At 46.4% G+C, this 19,646-nt stretch overlaps 1 protein-coding gene across 3 annotated transcripts; it reads right to left on the bottom strand.

Annotated features, from left to right (window-relative positions):
• Positions 1 to 290: 290 nt before the first annotated feature.
• Positions 291 to 5,857, bottom strand: CXXC1 (CXXC finger protein 1). 3 transcript variants are annotated; one of them, XM_029922543.1, is made up of 15 exons: positions 5,686 to 5,855; positions 4,758 to 4,876; positions 4,557 to 4,657; positions 4,039 to 4,274; positions 3,765 to 3,947; positions 3,324 to 3,350; positions 3,001 to 3,246; positions 2,729 to 2,836; positions 2,375 to 2,559; positions 1,877 to 2,084; positions 1,686 to 1,796; positions 1,514 to 1,563; positions 1,280 to 1,376; positions 817 to 969; positions 291 to 733 (listed from the first exon to the last, which is right to left on the bottom strand). In XM_029922543.1, the coding sequence occupies exons 1-15, from the start codon at positions 5,686 to 5,688 to the stop codon at positions 587 to 589; spliced, it is 1,974 nt and encodes a 657-aa protein (XP_029778403.1). In that variant the 5' UTR covers positions 5,689 to 5,855; the 3' UTR covers positions 291 to 586. The 3 variants fall into 3 exon arrangements, with proteins under 3 accessions (XP_029778403.1, XP_029778404.1, XP_029778405.1); XM_029922544.1 differs by lacking the exon at positions 3,324 to 3,350 and having other exon boundaries at positions 5,686 to 5,857; XM_029922545.1 differs by lacking the exon at positions 5,686 to 5,855 and having other exon boundaries at positions 4,200 to 4,274; positions 4,758 to 4,850.
• Positions 5,858 to 19,646: the final 13,789 nt, after the last annotated feature.

Raw genomic sequence — 19,646 nt, 5'->3', positions numbered from 1 at the left:
GCTGACCCAGAAGTGGTAAATTAGCCACACACTAAATTAGTGCTGACTGGATATCCACTGTTTCAAGATGAAAGGCTGAGAATGTAGGTGATTGGTCTCTCCCTCAGGAAGTCATATCCCCAACGCCCACTGGGGCTCCTGCAGAGCACAAAGTGCCACCAGTGTACGTAAAGTTATATATACGGGCAGCCCCTGCTGAGGTACAGGTGTGCCACAGCCCATCTACCAGAGGGCTTCGGAAATGCAGTGGGAGCTGGATAAAGTGTGGAAACCATCATTAGTAATCCCCCTTAGTTCTTCAAAATTTTATTAACAAAATGAGGAAGGGGGTGGGGGCAAGAGTGAGCAGATTCCACAGTCCCACCCAGGCACAGAGAACGGAGAGACAAAAGAATAGACAAGAATAGGAAAAAGTTCTGAGACCCTCTGGTAACAACAGCTGGGCAGTCAAATGGTGGATCGGCACAGGGAGAAACTCAGGGACCGCTGGAGAAACATATGAAGAGCAGACCAGACAAATGGGGGATTCAGGGCAGCCCCCCAGCCTGGAATGCAGGGTGTAAGGACTTCTGGGCCATTGTGCGGCTCAGCGGTCAGCACTGGAGCGCAAGTCGGTAGTGAGTGGGTCATGCTGGATCGTTTGGTGCAGCATCAGGGCCAGTAATCCTGCCCGATTAGTCATGGCTGTGCGGACGTTGCGCTCCTGCTCAAACAGTTCGTCCAGCTTGTACCACTGACAGGAGAGCAGAAAAGAGCCATGAGAAGGAGCTCTGGAAGCCCCGCCTGACGCCAGCCACATCCAGCATCAAAACCTACCACGCGCACACGCTCCAGGTCCACTTCAGCACGCCGCAACTTCTCCCAGCAGTAGTGGCGGTTACACTGGCGCTTGGGCAGGCGGCAAAAGTCACCTGTGAGCTCAAAGACGTCACGTACAAGGGGGCACCCGCATACCTCGTCAGCTGGCACCTGCAGAGAGATTGGGGGTAGGGATTAATGGGGGTGGTGAGGCAGGAAAGGTAGGCAGGAGTGGTCAGGGAGGTAGGAAAGAAGAAATGGAGAGTTCAGGGAGAGGAGAGGAATGGAGAAGGAGAGGAACAAGATATGAGAGGAAAAAAGAGGAATGAAGGATGATGAGGCAGGCAAAGCAGGGGTAATAGAAGTGGTCAAGTAGGGAAGAGGGAAGGAAGGAAGGGCGAGAAAAAAGCAAGAGATGAACGTGGGCCAGTGAGGAGGGAAAAAGGACAGAGTGGGGGTGGGAGTTAAGGGAAAACCTTACTTTGGGGTCTCGTGAGTGCTCAGGGCACAGCACCTGGAGCCGCTTACAGTATGTCTTGCTCTGAGGATTGTAGACATCACAGAAGAGTCGGGTAGCTCTGGGGGTTTGGAGTAAAGAGACGATAGTGAGGGAGACCCACCTGTTCTTGTCCGTGCCCATATCCTGCCCCAACATGCCACTCCTGACCCCAGCCTTAACCTCCCTGCTCTAACTCCACGTAGCGCCCACACTCACCCCTCAATGCGTGTGGGGTACATGGACCCAAAGGACGTCTGGCTCTCATACTGGAGGGATGAGCACAAATGGAGGGAACTGTGGATGTGTGCTGCACCCCAAGACAACCCCCAGACAACACGTCTGTCCCCCACAGATCCCCTGATGTTCCCCCTTAGGCTGACACCCTGACCTTGGCGTAGCAGCGCTCCATGTGGCGCAAGGCAACACGTGGGTTGATGGGGTGCCCACAAGAGACGCAGAAGATCTGCAGGTCCGTGTCATCACTGTCACCCTCATTGCTCTGTGTGGAGCAGAAGGAACGATGAGGCCAGTCAGGGCCAGGTACTGGGCCCCGTGCCACTGGGTCTGTGCTTTGCTCACCTCTTCATCCTCACGGACAGCCTGCTGCTTGGCACGAAGGATGATGGCCTCAAGTTCGTGGAATCGGCGCTCCATTTCCTGAAGGCGGGTGCGGGCACTCTGCTGCTCACGGCGGATTCGTTCGAGCAGCTTCTTCCCATGCTCCTCAGCAATGCAGGGACTTTGCTGCCACTGCTGAATGCGCTGGGGGAGGATCTCGTAGATGCGGCTGCAGGGAGGCAATTGGTTGGGTGCAGGCAGGGAAGGGCAAGCAACAAAATAAGTGGGGGACTCCAAGAATGGTAGGATGCATGGATGACCAAGCAACAAAAGGATAAGTAAATAAGCGACTAAGTGATAGATAAATAGGCAGACGAGTGCCTGAATGGTAGATGGGTGAGGGCTGGATAGCTGGGTGCTTCATGGACTGAACAGGGTGCAGGTGACTGACGGGAAGACATCCAGTCATGCCCTACCCTATACTCTCTGACTCCCTTGAACCCTCCAGGAATGACTCACTTGGCTGCCAGCTTCATGCCACAGTCATCTGAGCAATACTTGGAGCCGGGCTGGGCAGGGCGCACACAGCCAGGTCCCAGGCACTGCGGTAGCGATGCAGGGTCCTTGGCATCGGCACGTTCTGGGTGTTTCCATTTGTCCTTGTGCTTCTGCTTCTGCCGATGCCGCTTATATCTCTCTTCCTTCTATGGGACAAAGCAGGTCGGGTCAGGATGGAGTTGAAGTCAGCCGTGAATGCCTGTCTCCCCCTGTATGTCACCTCCTCTGTCTCTTGCCCCATCTGGCCTCTGACCTTTGCCTCTCCCTCCCCTCCCTGCCCTCTGCTTTCGCACACCCACTTCACCCTCTCATCACCTTCTTCTCAGACTTCTTCTCCCGACGCTTTACATGCTTCACTTTCACTGCCCTCTTCCGCAGGGCAGGGTCCAGGAATGGGGACTCCTCTGTGTCGCTCATCCAGGGCTGCAAGTGAGGCATACGCTGACCCACCTGCCCCACTCAGGACTACCCTCCCCCCATATACTCAGTTCCCAGATCAGCCTTCCATACCCCGTCTTCTCTCTCATCATGGAAACTCAGCTTCTGTATCCTCCACCCTTCCACCACAGGACGCTCCACCTGCTCACCAGGCCGTGGTCGTCAAAGGCCCCTGCACAGAAGTCCTGGTACAGGTCAGGATCCAGCGGCAGGTCCTCGTCAGAGAGTGGCTCAGGTGTGGCCGTCGCTTCAGGTGGCTCCTTGACCGCTGATGACGCCACTGCCCCCTCGTCCTCCCGGATGCGCCCCAGCTTCTGTGACGGCTGTGACTGCTGCTGGGTGGGCAGTGGCCTGCGAGGCCTTGGCAGGGACTCTGAGGGCGTCACTGGCGAGAGCTGCAGGGCAGAATCTCAGGACTGGCCCTGACCGCCCTGCCCGCATGCCCCGCCCCGCCCTGGGGGGCTGGACTCACCGAGGAAGGGAAGTACTTGTACGATTCCTGTGCCGGCAGGAGGAAGGCCCAGGTCAGCCCCAAGTGGATAGAGGGTGGCCCTGCCCTAGCCCCTCCCACAAGAGCCTAGCCCCACCAACTAACCCTGCCTTGCCTCCCCAGAAACACACCCATAGCTCCTACTTCTCATCACCAGGACATGCTCAACCCTGTCCCACCTGGCCTGACACGCCTGACCGCCTTGAAACATCTGGCTCTAGCTTGCCCATCTGGGGTTGGAGACGCCCCTGCTAGCCCCGCACACCTGATCACGCCCCATTCATCTGCACAGGCCAGGCTCCTTCCCACCTGTCTATGCAGTTATGGCCCCGCCTCACCTGGCCCAACCCCCCTAGCCTCAATGAGCTCTTCTTGGACATATGCCCCCCCCATCTGGCCCTGCCCAGCTCTCCCCATGCTCACCCGGGCCCGCAGCTGGCACTGACGCAGCCGGCACTTCTGCCGGATCTTGTTGGGGCCCCCAAACTTCTTCATGTCCCGACAGAAGTCACAATGGCCACAGTCCTCAGTGCGCCGGCAGGCCTCGCACTCGCCACACATGCGGGCTGACCGTTTGATCTGCTGCTGCTGCTGCTGCTGGTGATGCTGAGGGGAGGGGCCCGGAACAGAAATCAGGAACCCAAGTAGGGCCTGTCAGAGGATCACCCTACCTATCCCAGCCGTGGCAGCCACTCACCTGGCTGGGTGTGGCCACCAAGGGCTGTGGAGAGGATTTGTGGGGCGAAGCAGAGCCCCGAGCAAGCATCGCCCCAACCCCTGTCCCTGACCCCGCCCGGCGCTGCAGATCTGGATCCGGGGCAGGCCTCTTGCGCCCTCCACCCTCATCCCGAGGCTCACTGCCGTCTCGCTCATTGCTGTCCCGCTCCCGTGACTTCTTGTGCCGGTAACGGATTTCCAGCTTGGGGTCTTTCTCTGTGGGGCAGACAGTGGGGCCAGGATGGGTTGACAATGAGGGATTTGGAAGGTCAGAACTCTTTCTTCCTCTTCTTTTCTGTCCCACTCACCTGCTCTGTCCCCCTACTCCAGGGCAGGCAAACCCCTCCGGTGGGACCCTGTATTTGGGTTCACAGTAGAACCACAAACCAACAATCACCCACAGACATAGATCACAACTCCCCATGAGCCACCCTCCCTTTATGGCTTCTCTCTCCAGGCAGGTGGACCTGCCCGCCCTGTCGAGGCACGCCCCCTCACCTCGGCAATCCCGACAATACCACTCCCGGATGGCCTTGGCCATCTTCTCAGTGATCCGGATGCAGTCCCCATGGAACCACTCATTGCAGTTGTCACACCCGCTGCAGAGGATGGGGTGAGTGGTGCAGATGTGAGGGGCCGGACCCATCAGCCTCACCCAACCTTGCAGGTGTCAGCCCCACCCGCCTCTCCCCGGCTCACATCATGAAGCAGTTGATGTCTGGTTTGCGGCAGATGCAGTAGATGGGCGCATTCTCCCCATTCTCTGATTTGCTGTCCTCTCCAGCATCTGGAGGCTCTGGGTCTGAACCATCAGCCTCCTGTGGGATACCCCCCCCATCATGGCTCCTTAGAGAACCCCTATTACAATGCCTCATTCCTTGTTACAGCTCCATCGTGGGTCACCACAAAGCCCAACATTCTGCCAATAAGCTTTCCATCACATCTGCTCATAAATGTTTCCATCACATCATAGGCCGCACAAGTTCCCATCACTCACCCCTAACGCCCCAGTACGCTACTTTTAACTTCCATTATTCCGTCTCAGACCTTCCATCACTAACACTCTCACACTCTATCCACACACGCGTAACAGTTAGTTACAAACACCCTACCGCTCATCACATATTGCCCCCATCGCTTCTTACAGACACCACGGGATATATCCTGCAGACTTCCAACACCGTTCCCCACAGACCCCAGCTGTTCGTCCACAGGCAACCCCGCCCCCCATCACGGTCCCCCTCGAGTGCCTTGACACAGACTCCTCACGGCTCACTACGCACAGCCCGCTGCGGCTCATCCAAACCCCTTAACACTGCTCAGTCTCCCATCCGGACTGCCACGGAACTATCTAGAGAAAGAGACCCGCGCCAAACTTCCATCACGGACCCCTACAATGGCTCATCACAAAACTCCCAGGTGGTTCACCCATCAGAAAATTTTCAGAACATCAGACTCCCCGACATTCTACCCACAGACGCCTGTTAAGGCTCACCACAGGCGCCCACCATACTGTCCAGACTCTCCTTACTGTTCACCACAGACCCTCATGCCTCTGCCCACGGACCCCGCTTCTACCAATCCCACTGACCTCTACCGGCGCCTCCCTCACTGGACCCGTACTCACCATCTCTCCGCTCTCGGTGCACCCCTCCGCTGCCCCCGCCAGCTACCCGCGAACCTGCTCAGACCTCTCGCGGGCGTCCGCGGCCGTTGTAAAGGCGCCCACAACTACTTCCGCTTTGGTCGCCCCTCCCGGGCACCGTACTCTTATTGCGCAGGCCCAATGCGTCGGCCCCGCAGCAAACAAGTAGATCCGGCGCCTAGAGCCGCTACAGTCTGTCAGCCGCCACCATCTTGACTATTAACTACTGAGACCGTACGGTGGCCGAATCCATAAGTTTACAGGAAACATGGCCGCACCTGCATCGCTGCTTTCCCGAGATCACTGCCACCCCGTGGGCCGAGTCCGTACAGTGACTACTTGTACGGACGCAACGTTACGGGCAACATGGCCGCGCCCAGGCGCGACTTCCACGCAGATGCCGTCATCTTGGAATATGATTCCGTAAGATGGCCGAGTCCGTACGTTTACAGCCAATACATGGCAGCGTCCTAATCGCGACTTCCACAGGGGTGCCGCCATTTTGACCATCGATTCCGTAGGCCGGTGGCTTGTCCTGCTGAGACGTTTACAGAAAAAGTGTCAGCTTCCGAAATACTACCTGTATCAAGTTACACTCATTTTTCCATTCAATCACTTTTCGCTTTTACATATATAAATGGGACGCCAGCAGACTGGGTGTCGTGCGCTGCGAAGGAAACCATTCCTTCTGTTTTGTCTCCGACGTTACCTTCCACGACTCTTTCCCGCTTTCATTCCTCCTTCCAGTTCCTTGGCCTGGCCTGGCACGATTCAGCCTCTGGGCTTTTGCAAGAGTGCTCTCTCCTCTCAGAATTAGTCCCAAGCAACGGTGAAAGGCCATGAACTGGTGGACTGACCGACTCTTGAGAAGTAGCCGAACCAAAGTAGATTTTGAAATCTGAGACAATTGGCTTCACCAAGGCTTCCCCTGGCCTGTGGATTTGCCTGGTTCCTGAAGTCCACTTTGGTTCTCTTGTTTCATACACATTCAGTTCTCCCCTATAAAGTTAATTTTAACATTCTATTTAAATGAGATAAAGTACAATAAAAAATAATCTCGACAGATCGGATAGCTAGATATCTCGGGGTAATGATCTAACTCTGGCAACCACGGAGGTCAAATAACATACAACAGGTCAGTGCCCCCACCACCCCAAATCCCACCGGATGCGCGAGTCGTGGTCATCGCAACAACTTGATTTGGGGTGAGGAGAGGAGTCTGGGGAAAATGAAAGTGTTCACTCTTTGCTGGCCTTTGTTCTGGGTTTCTCGGCTCCGGCCGTAGCAACTGCTTTGCTACTGATGGTTCTCCTGCGTGTGTTTTCAAAGGTTTGGAGTTTTGTGGGGGTTTTTCATCTTTCCTAAATGTTTTTAGTCATTGTCCCCTTTACACCATCACAGATACCAAAGATACAGAAGCCACAACATGGATTCTGTGACCCTCTCTTCCTAAGATTTTTACTCCAAAAACGGACCTTCAGACTTGCCTCCCTTTTTAAATTAATACTGAGTTATCTTAATTGGATTGTAATTTATTTTAATAAACAATGCATTAAATTAATTGTTCATTTAATGTATTAACTTCAGTTAGTGTAAATGAATATGTATTGGTAAGGTAGTCAGATAAATTTATTTTAGCATCAATTAGTGAATTTCATATATTTCATAATTCAATTTTAATTTAATTACAATTTGATCTATGAAAATAAGTTTAAGGGAATATAGTTCAAGTATAACTTAAATGTAAGTACTGAAATTTAACATTACTGACTGCTGATTTACTCAATTTAATTTGGTTCACAATAATTTAATATTAATTCAATTTATTCAGTTCAATGTTCTGTATCATTTAATTTCAATTTAATTTCTGCTTACTTTGATATTTTACTTTATAATATGATTTAATTTAATTCAATTTAACACATTTAAATTTTAATTCAAATTCACCTAATTCATTACATTTTAATGTTACATAACTAAATTGAATGAACTAAAATTATATGCAATTACTATAATATTTAAGTATAATTTTATTAAATTAAATATGATTTATTCAGTTAAGAAAAAACAATGAGAAAACACAAACTGGTCACCTCATGGATGCAAAAAGAGCCATCAGTACAGATCTTACAGATATTAAAAAGAGAATATTATTCACACACTTATACCAACCTAATGCAATATATTTGACTACTTAGATAAAATGGACAAATTCACTGAAAAAAACAACTTACCAAAACTAACACATGAAGAAATAGAAATTTTGAATAGCCAAGCAGCTATAAGATTATTTGAATTTTTAATTAAAAACTCTTCCACAAAGAAAACCCCAAGCCCAAATAGCTTCACTAATAAATTTCATAAAATATTTAAGGAGGAAAAAAGACCAATCCTATACAAAGTCTTTGAGATAATAGAGGAAGAAGGAATACTTCCCAATTTGTTTTCAGAATCATATCCCTGATACCAGACTAGATCAAGATAAGAAAATGACAGGCCAACATACCCCACGAACATAAATGCTGCAAATTTTGAGGAACAGTCTCCAAAACACTGCTTTTACTTTTGACATCACTATAGAATTTATAGTTCTCCCAGACCATGCTTACTTCTGACACTAATTGCAAGTTCAGGGGTACCCAACTAATTTGCTAGGAGGATTCACAGAACTTACTGAAAATTGTACTCACAGGTATCACAGGGAGAGGATCAAAATTTGTCATAGAACAGGGTCTGGAAGGGTTCCAAATAGAGAGCTTTGAGTTTTCATGTCCCTTAGGAATCATAGACAGAGTTAGCTGCTCTCAGAGGCAGTATGCAACAACGCACGTGGAGAATTGTCAACCAGGGAAGCTCACCTGACCCTTTCTGTCCAATAGAGTTCCAGTACTTAGGCACTGTTGACTGCCCATGTGCCTGATAACAGCTTCTATCCCCTCAAGAGGTGGAGCTGATACCATGTGACTCAGAGTCCTCACCCTAAGTCACATTGTTAGACTGTCCAGTGACTAAAGATGCTCAGGCAAAGACATTGCTGTCGGGAATGACATTAAAGGGCTTAGAGATTACATCCCAGAAGTCAAGGAGAGTAAAAGGCAGACCTCTCTTTAGGCAAGGTTAAATTCTTTACTACCTAGATGCAAAGTTATCAACAAAATATAAGCAAACTGCATCTAGCAATTTATAAAAATAATACACCATGAAGAAGTGTATTTATGCCAAGAATGATCCCCCAAAGGCAAGACCAGTTTAATGTTTGAAATATGGCAAGCAACTAGTGATGCCATGACACTCTGTTCTCCTTATACATCTACATACAGGCCAAGTAGGCAAAATTTAATTGCAGTCTGAGTCTTGATGGAATGCCCTGCATTTCCCCCAAAACCAGGGAGAGAAGCAGCCTTATGAGAAATAGCCAAAAAGCCATTTCTCATCCATCTTCCCAGCCGCAGCTGACCACAAGACTTATCCACTTTACCTCTCCTTTGGAAATGACTGCTGGTTATAGAAGCACTTGAGTCAAGTTTTTTCAGCCGAAAAGCGATCACCACTGGTAATACCCATATGGCTCCTCTGATTTACTGTTTTTTTTTTTAAATAAGACTAGGGATGCAGGAAATTGATACCATGGTGACCTTGTAATAAACTATCCAAATGTGTTTGAGCTTGTACTGAGTTTCAGCCATGCTGAACAGCTGTAGTAGTGATACATGAAGTCTTATTAGCCACCACACTACTGCTTAAGGACTGCTTGTCCACTTGACAGTTTAAGGCAGTGAACATTAAAACTCACTGGGAACCAGTAGCAAATGTTCTTGCCTAAGTGGTGGGTGAGTAAGGGTCCCCCATCGTCCAATCCATTAATAGATGATAACCCATTGGTTGGAAAGTCAAAGCCTCAGTGTCAATGTCCTAAAGCATTGTTACATGCTGCCCACAGGACTGACTGATAAACAATCTCCCAAATTTAGGGTCCTGTTTGCTAAGTTTTTTGGGTTTATGTGCTTGTGCTGCAAAATCACTCTGGCCATCAAGAAAAACTGTTCTTTCTTCCCCAGATAGAGTATGCCTTATAAGACAGGTGTTGCTGAATGCAGTTGAGCTAGCTCTATGGTTGTCCTGGTTTTGCTTGAAAGGGTGTAAACTACTCTGTTACCTCTCTTAAACCTCACTGCCAGCTGCAAATCAAAAGCGGTGCTGGGGCACCTGGGTGACTCAGTTGGTTGAGCATCCAACTTCAACTCAGGTCATGATATCGCGGTCTGGTCCATGGGTTCGAGCCCCACATCGAGCTTTGTGCTGACAGCTCAGAGGCTGGAACCTGCTTCTGATTCTGTGTCTCCCTCTCTTTCTCTGCCCCCTCCACCACCACCCCCGGATCATGCTCGCTCGCTCTCTCTCTCTCTCTCTCTCAAAAACAAACAAACAAACAAACAAACAAACAAAGCAGGTGTGATTACTGTGCTATGTGGAAAGAAGCCATCACACAGCCCCAGCCAATATTCCCCTTCATGACCTTGTGTTTTTTTCATTGGTTGGTTGGTTGGTTGGTTGGTTTTGGTTCCTTTGGGGTTTTTTTTTTTAACTGACTCTTGGGGTGTTTGGTCTGTCACTTTTAGAGTATAACAGAGTCCTAAGAACAAAAAGTTAAAAATTCCCATCTTAAAATATATTAATTACAGTTGACATTTGAACAATGTGGGGGTTAGAGGCATTGAGCCCCATGCAGTTGAAAATTGACATACAACTTTTGACTCTCCTAAAACTTAACTACTAATAGCCTACTATTGACTGGAAGCGTTACTGATAACACGGTCTATTAACATGTATTTCATGGGTTTATATGTATTATACACTGTATTCTTACAATAAAACTAGAGACGAGAAAATGTTATTAAGGAAATCATTAGCAAGAAAAAATACATTTTCAGTACCCTACTGTATTTATTGAAAAAAATCTGCCTGTAAATTTAAACGTGTTGTTCAAGGGTCAACTGTATAGTTTCAGAAACGCCTGGATTTGTGCTTAAATGTCTCCAGTTTTACCAACTATTGCTTTTATCCCATTGGTGCAACTATGAATGCAGTGAGAAGGGGGAGAGGCCTTAATACTATGAAAGGGTTTTGTAGCAGGATTCTCACACAGAGTCGTGACACCAAGGCTTTTTTTTTTCCAGGAAGCAACTTTATCCCCGCCTGCACAGCTCAGATGGGTTTGCGCCAGAAGAACTGAGCCCTGAACGCCATGTGGTGTTGTTTTTTTATATATTTTCCACTTCTTTGTCTCCCATATATAGTAACATACAAACATGTAGTCCGATTAAGTGGTCTCATGTTAACAAGGTCATGAGGGATGTTGTCACGTACGCATATAACCTTGAGGTTTTGTTTGGTTTCTTTGGTTTTTTCCCCCTTAGGGGCGGGACCCTACCACAGTGTGATTTGGCACCGCCTGAAATCATCTCAGGAATCCTCAGGGACCCACAGACAGCACTTTGAGAACTAATTCTCTATATCATAAAGATGGCTATTGATCAAATATTGCTGAATATTGATTGATTGACATGTATTATTCTCATTGCTCTAACTAAACTGGAACCCCCTTGAAATCAGGGACACACACTCTTTACTTTTTTTTAGTATGCAGAGCACCATCTACCTGGTGCCTCATAGATAAATGTCGGTTAGTTAATACATAATCATGCTCATTAAGATCTTAAAAATAATCAGCAGCTACCTTTCTGTAGATGACTCAGGAAGAGAACACAAAAAGTTGCTAGATAGCAACAAAAATGTTCTGAAATGATGAGAGAAATTATGTTTTAAATACACCAGTGGGTCAGGGGGTAAAGAAATACACCAATGAAATTCTGTCAGAAGAGGAAGAGTAAATCTTCAAGGTCTTTTTGTTTGTTTGTTTTTGAGGAGGGGAGGGGCAGAGGGAGAGAGAGAATCTTAACTAGCTTCCACACCCAGCACAGAGCTGGACACAAGGCCCAATCTCATGAACTCTGAGATCATGACCTGAGCTGAAGTTGGACTTTTAACTGCTGAGCCACCCAGGCATCCCTCGACTGAGCCACCCAGGTGCCCCAAATAATTCTTAAACTAATTTCAATGTTTTTTTTATTTTTAATCCCTGCAAGTTAGGATTGTTATCCCCACTTTATAGTGATAGCAATTAAGACTTATGGAGCCTAAGTCTCTGGCCAGGCCACACAGCCAGTAATAATAAGTCTGATGTTATTAATAACACTCTTCCTGCTTTGAGTGCTGCTCTGTGGGCTAAAATCAGGGCATAGACTAAGGGAAGCCCAACATGGAAGCAGCTACATGAAAAGGCTGATGGGGGAGCCACAGAATGGAGCAGGCTCTGAAAGCTGAGGACCACAGTGGACCTAAATCAGGAAATGGATCAGTAGTCCAGATGATCAGACTCTAGGGATTAGGCTCTTAGTCAGGAAACAAGTAATGTGAAATGAAGAGGAGCAGTCTCTGGACGTCAACACACTCCATAGTTTGTTTGTGTCAGGGTCATCAAAAAAGACAGGACATAGAGAGGCACTAGATAAAACAATGCTTTACTCACACAGAGAAGGGACAAAGCAAGATCAGTTTCACCAGTGGCTATTGGTTCCTCATAGCCAGGGGCACTTACTGCAGTGTGTGGGAATATCTTTGTTTCTGACTCAGTGTAAGCTCCCTTGTTCTCTTTAAGCATGTGCATCATATAGCAACTAGCCAACTCCATACTATATCCCACCAGGAATGGGGTCCTTCACTTGCTGCACAAGATGAGTGCTTGCACACACCACCCTGCTAAGGATAAATGTATAGGTTTATTAAGCATGTAACCAGGAATGGAATCACTGGATCATATGGTAATGCTATGTTTGACTATTTAAAGAAATTGCCAGACTGTTTTCCAAAGCGGCTTCACCATTTTTTATTCCCACCAGTAGTTTATGCAGAGTCTAATTTCTCCAACTCCTCAATAACATTTATGATCTGTCTTTTGGCTTGTAGCCAAGCTAGTGGGTGTGAAGTGGTATAACATTGTGGGTTTGATTTGCATTTCCCTAATGGCTAATGATGAGTATATTTCCATGCTCGTAATGGCCATTTTAATATTTTCTTCAGAGAAATATCTAATCATATCCTTTGCCTATTTTTCATTATGCTAAATACTTACCTGTAGTATTTCTATAAATATTCTAGATACATCCCTTATTAGATATGGGATTTGCAAACATTTTCTTCCATTCTGTCAATTAAGTCTTCACTTTCTTGATGGTGTTCTTTGAAGCACAAAAGTTTTTAATCTTCAAGCAACAAAACCTACTAAATGGGAAAATACATTTGCAAATGACATATCTAATAAAAGATAGTATCCAAAATATATAAAGAACTTATACAAATAGTCCAATTAAAAAGGGGCAGAAGACATGTACAGATATTTCTCTGAAGAGGACATACAAATGGCCATCAGACACCTGAAAAGATTCTCAACATCACTCATCATCAGAGAAATGCAATCAAACCCACAATATCACCTCACACCTGTCAGAATGAATAAAATCAAAAACTCATAAAACAACAAGTATTGGCAAGGATGTGGAGACAAAAGAACCTAGTGCACTGTTGGTGGGAATGCAAACTGGTGCAGCCACTGTGGAAGAAAGTATGGAGGTTCCTCAAAAAACTTAAAAATAGAACTACCCTATGATCCAGTAATCATACCCATACCCTATGATTACCCAAAGAATATGGAAACACTATTTTGAAGGGGTATCTGCATCACTATGTTTGCTGAAGCATTATTTACAATAGCCAAAATATGGAAGCAGCCCAAGTGTCCATCAATAGATGAATGAATAAAGAAGATGGAGTTTATGTATATGGAATGGAATATTATGCAGCCATAAAAAAGACTTAAACCTTGCTATTACAATGACATGCATGGTGCTACAGGATATAATGCTAAGTGAAGTAAGCCAGTCAGAGAAACAAAAATACCATATGATTTCACTCATATGTGGAATTTAAGAAACAAAATAAATGAACAAAGGAAAAGAAAAAAGAGACAAACCAAAATACCCAGACTCTTAACTATAAAGAACAAATAGATGGTTACCTGAGAGGAGGTGGTCGGAGAGATGGGAAAGGAAGAAAAAGTTTTTAATGTTTATGATGTCTAGTTTATCTTTTTTTTCTTTTGTGACTTGTGCTTTTGGGGTCATATCTAAGAAACGATTGATCCAAGATTACAGAGATTCATACCTATGTGGTCTTCACAAAAGTTTTACTTACATTCAGGTTTTTGGTCCGTTCTGAATTAAAAGATCCATTTTGAGTTTTCTACATGGTGTGAGGCAGGAGATCCACCTTCGTTCTTATTTATATGGACATACACTTGTCCCCGCTACGTTTGTTGACTATTCTTTCTTCAACAAATAGTTGCGGCATCCTTGTCAAAAATCCGTTGACAAGAAATACAAGGGTTCATTTCTGGACTCTCGATTCTATTCTGTTGATCTACACATCCATCCTTATGCCAGTACCGTATTCTTTAAGTCTTGACTGTAGCTTTTATAGTAAGTTTTAAATCCAGGACGTGTGAGTCTCTTACTCTTTTAAAATTTTGTTTCAGTTCTTCTGGTTTCCTTAAATTTTCCTAAAATTTTATGGCTAGCTTGTCTCATTTTTCAAAGGAGTCAGCTGGGATTTTGATAGGGTTTATTTGAATCTGTAGATCAGTTTGGGGGTAGCACTACCATAGTAGCAATATCAAGTCTTCCAGTTCACAAACAGAGACCTTCTTGTGCCACCCATCCCCAGCCCTGAGCTATCTGGGTTTGGTCTCTGTGATCTACTCACTACATGGGGGCAGAGGGTTGAGTCCTTGAGGGGGTTTAAAGTGACTTGGCCATGAGCTTCCATCTCATGCTACTGTCTAAGGACTTTGTAAAATTAACATTAAAATTTTTTTTAATGTCTATTTATTTTTGAGATGGGGGAGGAGGGGCAGAGAGAGGGAGACACAGAATCCAAAGCAGGCTCCAGGCTCTGAGCTGTCAGCACAGAGCCTGACACGGTGCCACCAACCATGGGATCATGACCTCCACTGAAGTCAGATGCTTAACCAACTGAGCCACCCAGGCGCCCTCAAATTAACATTTGTTAAGTGGAGCAAAGGGTGCTGCGTCTGCAGCCCTTCAGGGATCTGGCTCTTTGGAGCACAGCACCTGAGGCTGTTTCCCCTGGGATATGCCTGCCTCAGCGCCTGTCCTCCCTCCTAGGCGGGGGCCTTGAGTACTAGGAAAGGAGGGAGATCCCTTCACAAAGTGGGAGGCTGGCTGGAGGCTGCTCTGGAAAACTGCTGTTCTCTCCCAGGCATCGCCCTTCATACCACAGCCGAATTAAAATGATCACTCTTGTGGCGCCTGGGTGGTTCAGTGGGTTAAGCATCTGACTTTGGCTCAGGTCATAATCTCGTGGTTTGTGGGTTCGATCCCCGAGTCGGGCTCTGTGCTGACAGCTCAGAGCCTGGAGCCTGCTTCAGATTCTGTGTCTCCCTTTCTTTCTGACCCTCCCCTACTCATGCTGTGTCTCTCTTTCTCTCTCTCAAAAATAAATAAAATATTAAGAAAATAAATAAAATGATCACTCTTTGCTGACTTGTTTTTTCTAGCACTGTGATAGGACTTTGTCCCCCTGCTGTGTCTCCGGACTTACTCTCGCTCCTGATGATTTAGGAAGATACAACAAGCGCTCACTTTGGCAGGACGTACACTAAAATAGGAAAAGAAAGATTTGCTGTTTTCAGAATGCTTATGCCAGGCTCCCGTGTTGTATCTATGCTTTGTGCTGTTTTAAAAACTGTTACTGTTCTAATATTCTCTTGATCTCAAGCGTGGCAGGGAATTCTGTGAAAAGAAAACAAAGAACAAAAAAAATCGTTCTTGTGTAATTTCTTTGCAATAGTTTGGGATGGTTTCTAGTGTTTTCGTACGGATTGGTTTTGCTCGCATTTCAAAACATGAATGCAGCTATAAAATACATAGTTTGTTCTTAAATGCATTATTTGATGTAATCCTATACGAATTTACAATATATGTGCTTCAATTTGCTCATGATATCAAAGATTTTGAGAAATCTTCATCATACTACAAAGAAGTGTGACAAGTATAAATATATTTATATAAAAACTGGGGCCCCTGGGTGGCTCAGTTGGTTAAGCATCCAACTTAAGCTGAGGTCATGATCTCAGGGTCCGTGGGTTTGAACCCTGCATCTGGCTCTGTGCTGACAGCTCAGAGCCTGGAGTCTACTTCAGATTCTGTGTCTCCCTCTGTCTTTGCCCCTCCCCTGCTCACTTTCTGCCTCCCTCTCTCTCAAAATAAAATAAAGACATAAAATTTTTTTTATCATTAAAAAATAAATATATTCAAATAAAAACAAATGTCTTTGTTTAGTCAAACAAAAATAGAAGAGGGAAGTCACTGATTTTTTTTCTATTGCTCTGGTATTTCCTTTTCATATTTAAAGTTAGCTTTTACTAAACGTAGTATCACATTCATACATTCCCTGTTTCTTGGCACCATTGACAAAGGAAGACAGCAATATTTACAACCACTATCAAAGTCAGAAAGCAGGGAGAGTAGAGACAGCTGTTAACTAAAACCTCTCGGAGCTCGGGCAGATTCTGTTTCCTTCCCTAATGACTGTTACTATCCAGTCTGTGCTGCCATAAGGGTCCCGCTGTAACCCTTCTAGATTCCTTTATTAAGAGAAACAGGCTTTGACTAGAGGCAGGTGCCCTGGTGATGGAGGAATCTTAGTGCCGAGGAAACCAGAGTCTCTCCTCCACTTACTGGCGTCAGCACAGGAGGAGAATGGGAAAAATGCCTGGGCCAAGAAGCTTCATTTTCACAGCTTTTTTTCTTTTTGAAACTATAGTTTCATTTTTGATTGAGGCAAAGGAGCCCTAGTGTTCCTGGAAAAGGCATACTTCTTCAGCACAAGGTTTTGCTGGCAGGATGACGTTGGCCATGCATTTTCCTTCCACGTGTAAAGGTAGGAAACCCAAGGAGACATTCCCAGGGCAGCTGACACTGCAGACAGAGCTTCCCAAGGACCTGTGATAGAACCTCACAGATATCACAGCATCATCGGCCTGACTCCAGGTCATAGGGGTTGCACAGAGCCTGACACAGGGCTCAAACTCATGAACCGTGAGATCATGACCTGAGCCGAAGTCGGATGTTTAACCGACTGAGCTACGCAGGCGCCTCTGTATTCACTTATTTTTAATCGTGTTTAAGCGGACTAACTGGTGTAGTTCTAACCCTTGTGGTTCAAGGGTCAACTGTAATCTTAAAATACTACAGCAATAAGAGGCTTGGTGACAGCGGCCCTGGAGGCAGGCAGGACAGGTGTACTCTGTGTGAAGCCAGAGTGCAGTGAGGAGCCTGCCAAAGCTGTCTTCATTTGTGAAGACCTTGGAAACTTGCAGTCCAGTAGTGGCCCAAAAGATGCCCCCAAAGATCTGGAGAGAGCAGTGGAGAATAACATCTTCCAGGTGGTGGTCCCAGTGTGCTCCCAGGAGGAGGCCGGCCAGTCCAGCCACGCCCCTTTGCCATGCCGCACTATTCCGGGCACCCAGGGGCACACCTGGCACAACCTCTGTGCTTTGCCTCAGGAGATCTAGCTGGAAGGCCACTGTAGGGTGGTCTCTAGACACTGATCCTAGGGATTCCCTCCAGTGGCCTGGAGTCTGATGATGCACCGGAAACCCAGAAGCCGCTAAGGATGCCTGCTTCCCTCTGTTGACCTGGTCCACAAGTAGAGAGACACCCCAGAAGCTCCTGAAAAACATCAGCCCCAGATGTAATCCTCTGCAATTCCATAGAGTTGAACCATGAGCAGCTGACTGTATCCAACCACAGATGGATCAAGAGTCGGGCAGCAGGAGGAACAGAAGGACAACTATGTGTATTTCTTCTCTTTAATGGCAGTAGATGTATGTAGGTATACCATGTTTTATCTATCTATTGAAAGGCCTTAGGTTTTGAAAGTTGTGAATAAAGCCACTACAAATATTTGCTTACAATTTTTTTGTGTGTGAACATAAAATTTCAGTCTTCTTGAGTGGATACCTATGTGGGTGGCAGGGTGATATGATAAGAGTATATTTAACTTTTTTAAACTGCCGAGCTTTTCCAAGGTGGCTGTACCAGTTTTACCAACAATGTGTTTTATTTTATCTCACTGTTTTTTTAAAACAATTTTTTTGAGATAAAACTCACAAGTCATAGAATTCACCCATCTAAAATGTACAACTCAATGGTTTTTAGTATAATGACATTACTGTGCAAAGATTCCCACTATCAGCTTGGGAATTTTCCTCAGCTCAAAAAAGAAACTTTGTACCTAATAGCAGACACGTCTCACTTCTCCCCAACTTCTCCAGCGCCAGGCAATCAAAATCGACTTTTTGTTTCTGTAGATTTGCTTAGACTAGACATTTCATATTTCTGGAATCATACAATATTAGCATTTTGTGACTGGTTTCTTAGCATAATGTTAAGATTCCTTCTTGTGGTAGCATATATCAGTATTTCATTCCTTGTTATGGCCAAATAATATCCCAGTGTTTGGATATATAATATTCCATCCATCTATTTGTTGATGGACATTTGGGCTGTTTCCGTTTTTTTGGCAATTACGAATAATGCCTCTATGAACATGTGTGGATGAGTTTTGCATGGACGCGTGCTTTCATTACTATTGGGAATTACCACCTGCGGATGGGATCCCTGGATCATACGATAACTCTATATTTAATCACTCAATGAACTGCAGGCCTGTTTACCAAAGTGGCTGCATCATTTTACATCCCCAGCAGTAATGCCTGGGATAGGTGTGACCACCCGGGTCTTCCATTGTGCCGCACATGGTGCGGGGGCTAAGCCAGCATCTCCATGATTGCATATATGTGGATGGGGTAGTGTCTGGAGTATTGTACTGGCTTGGCAGAAACAAAGGAACTGGGGTGTTTATAGCAACGGTCTACAGCGGAAGGCAGAACCTAGCAATATTCAATGGTGAGCAGCATTCCCTTGGTCTTCTACACGACTACAGTCCCTCCAGACCTCCATCCCTCCCTCTCTGTCCACGTCTGTACGCTGGGTTCAGCTAGGCCACTAGCAGGGCCGAACTGGTCACAAAAAGTGGTGATGGCCAGCAGGAAGAAGACTGAGAGACAAAGGCATGACTCCTATGGCTCCATCAGAGCTGGTTAATGGCCAGCTCCATGCCCAGGTCATCTGCTTCCCGGTATTGCAGCTCTCTCGGGACATACACACCCCATCACAAGGCGACAGCCCTCCTGGGTGTCAATGTTGTGGAGACTGAAGGGCCTTTAAGACTGCAAATGATGATTTTCCAGAAACAGTTTATATCTTAAAGCTGATTCATGAGGGTTATTTCTTGGTGGTGGGTTAAGTGGTGAACTCATCTATCAAATCTTACTAGCTGCTCCTATGGCATCAATGCTGGGCAAGAGGGGTGGTTGGTGAGGTTAGTGAGGCTGGCAGGGGCCAGGTCAACAGCAGAACTGTGTGTCAGGCCAAGGAACCTGGGCTTTCCTTTGAAAATGACAGCCACGAAGGAAATTTTGTCGGGGAAGCACGGAGTCAGGCCCCAATCACCCTGCTCACCCCCTGACCATATGTCTCACGCCATTTCTGATCTGGTTCCCCTCCCGAGAGCTGGGGCGGGGAGGGAACCTGAGCAGAGGTATTCACACAGAATGCTGGGAATGGTCCCCGCCCTAGCCATGTTATCCTCCGGAGCAGGGCCTCCAGCTGTTTGCTCTGACAGGTGGAATGATGAGAGTTTTGATTGTATTCTCTACACTCTTCCACGTTGTTCAGATTTGC

Source organism: Suricata suricatta, chromosome 14, assembly GCF_006229205.1.
Source record: "Suricata suricatta isolate VVHF042 chromosome 14, meerkat_22Aug2017_6uvM2_HiC, whole genome shotgun sequence".
Lineage (NCBI taxonomy): Eukaryota > Metazoa > Chordata > Mammalia > Carnivora > Herpestidae > Suricata > Suricata suricatta.
Note: the sequence above shows the minus strand (reverse complement) of the source record. Positions and strands in the feature narration are given on the sequence as shown.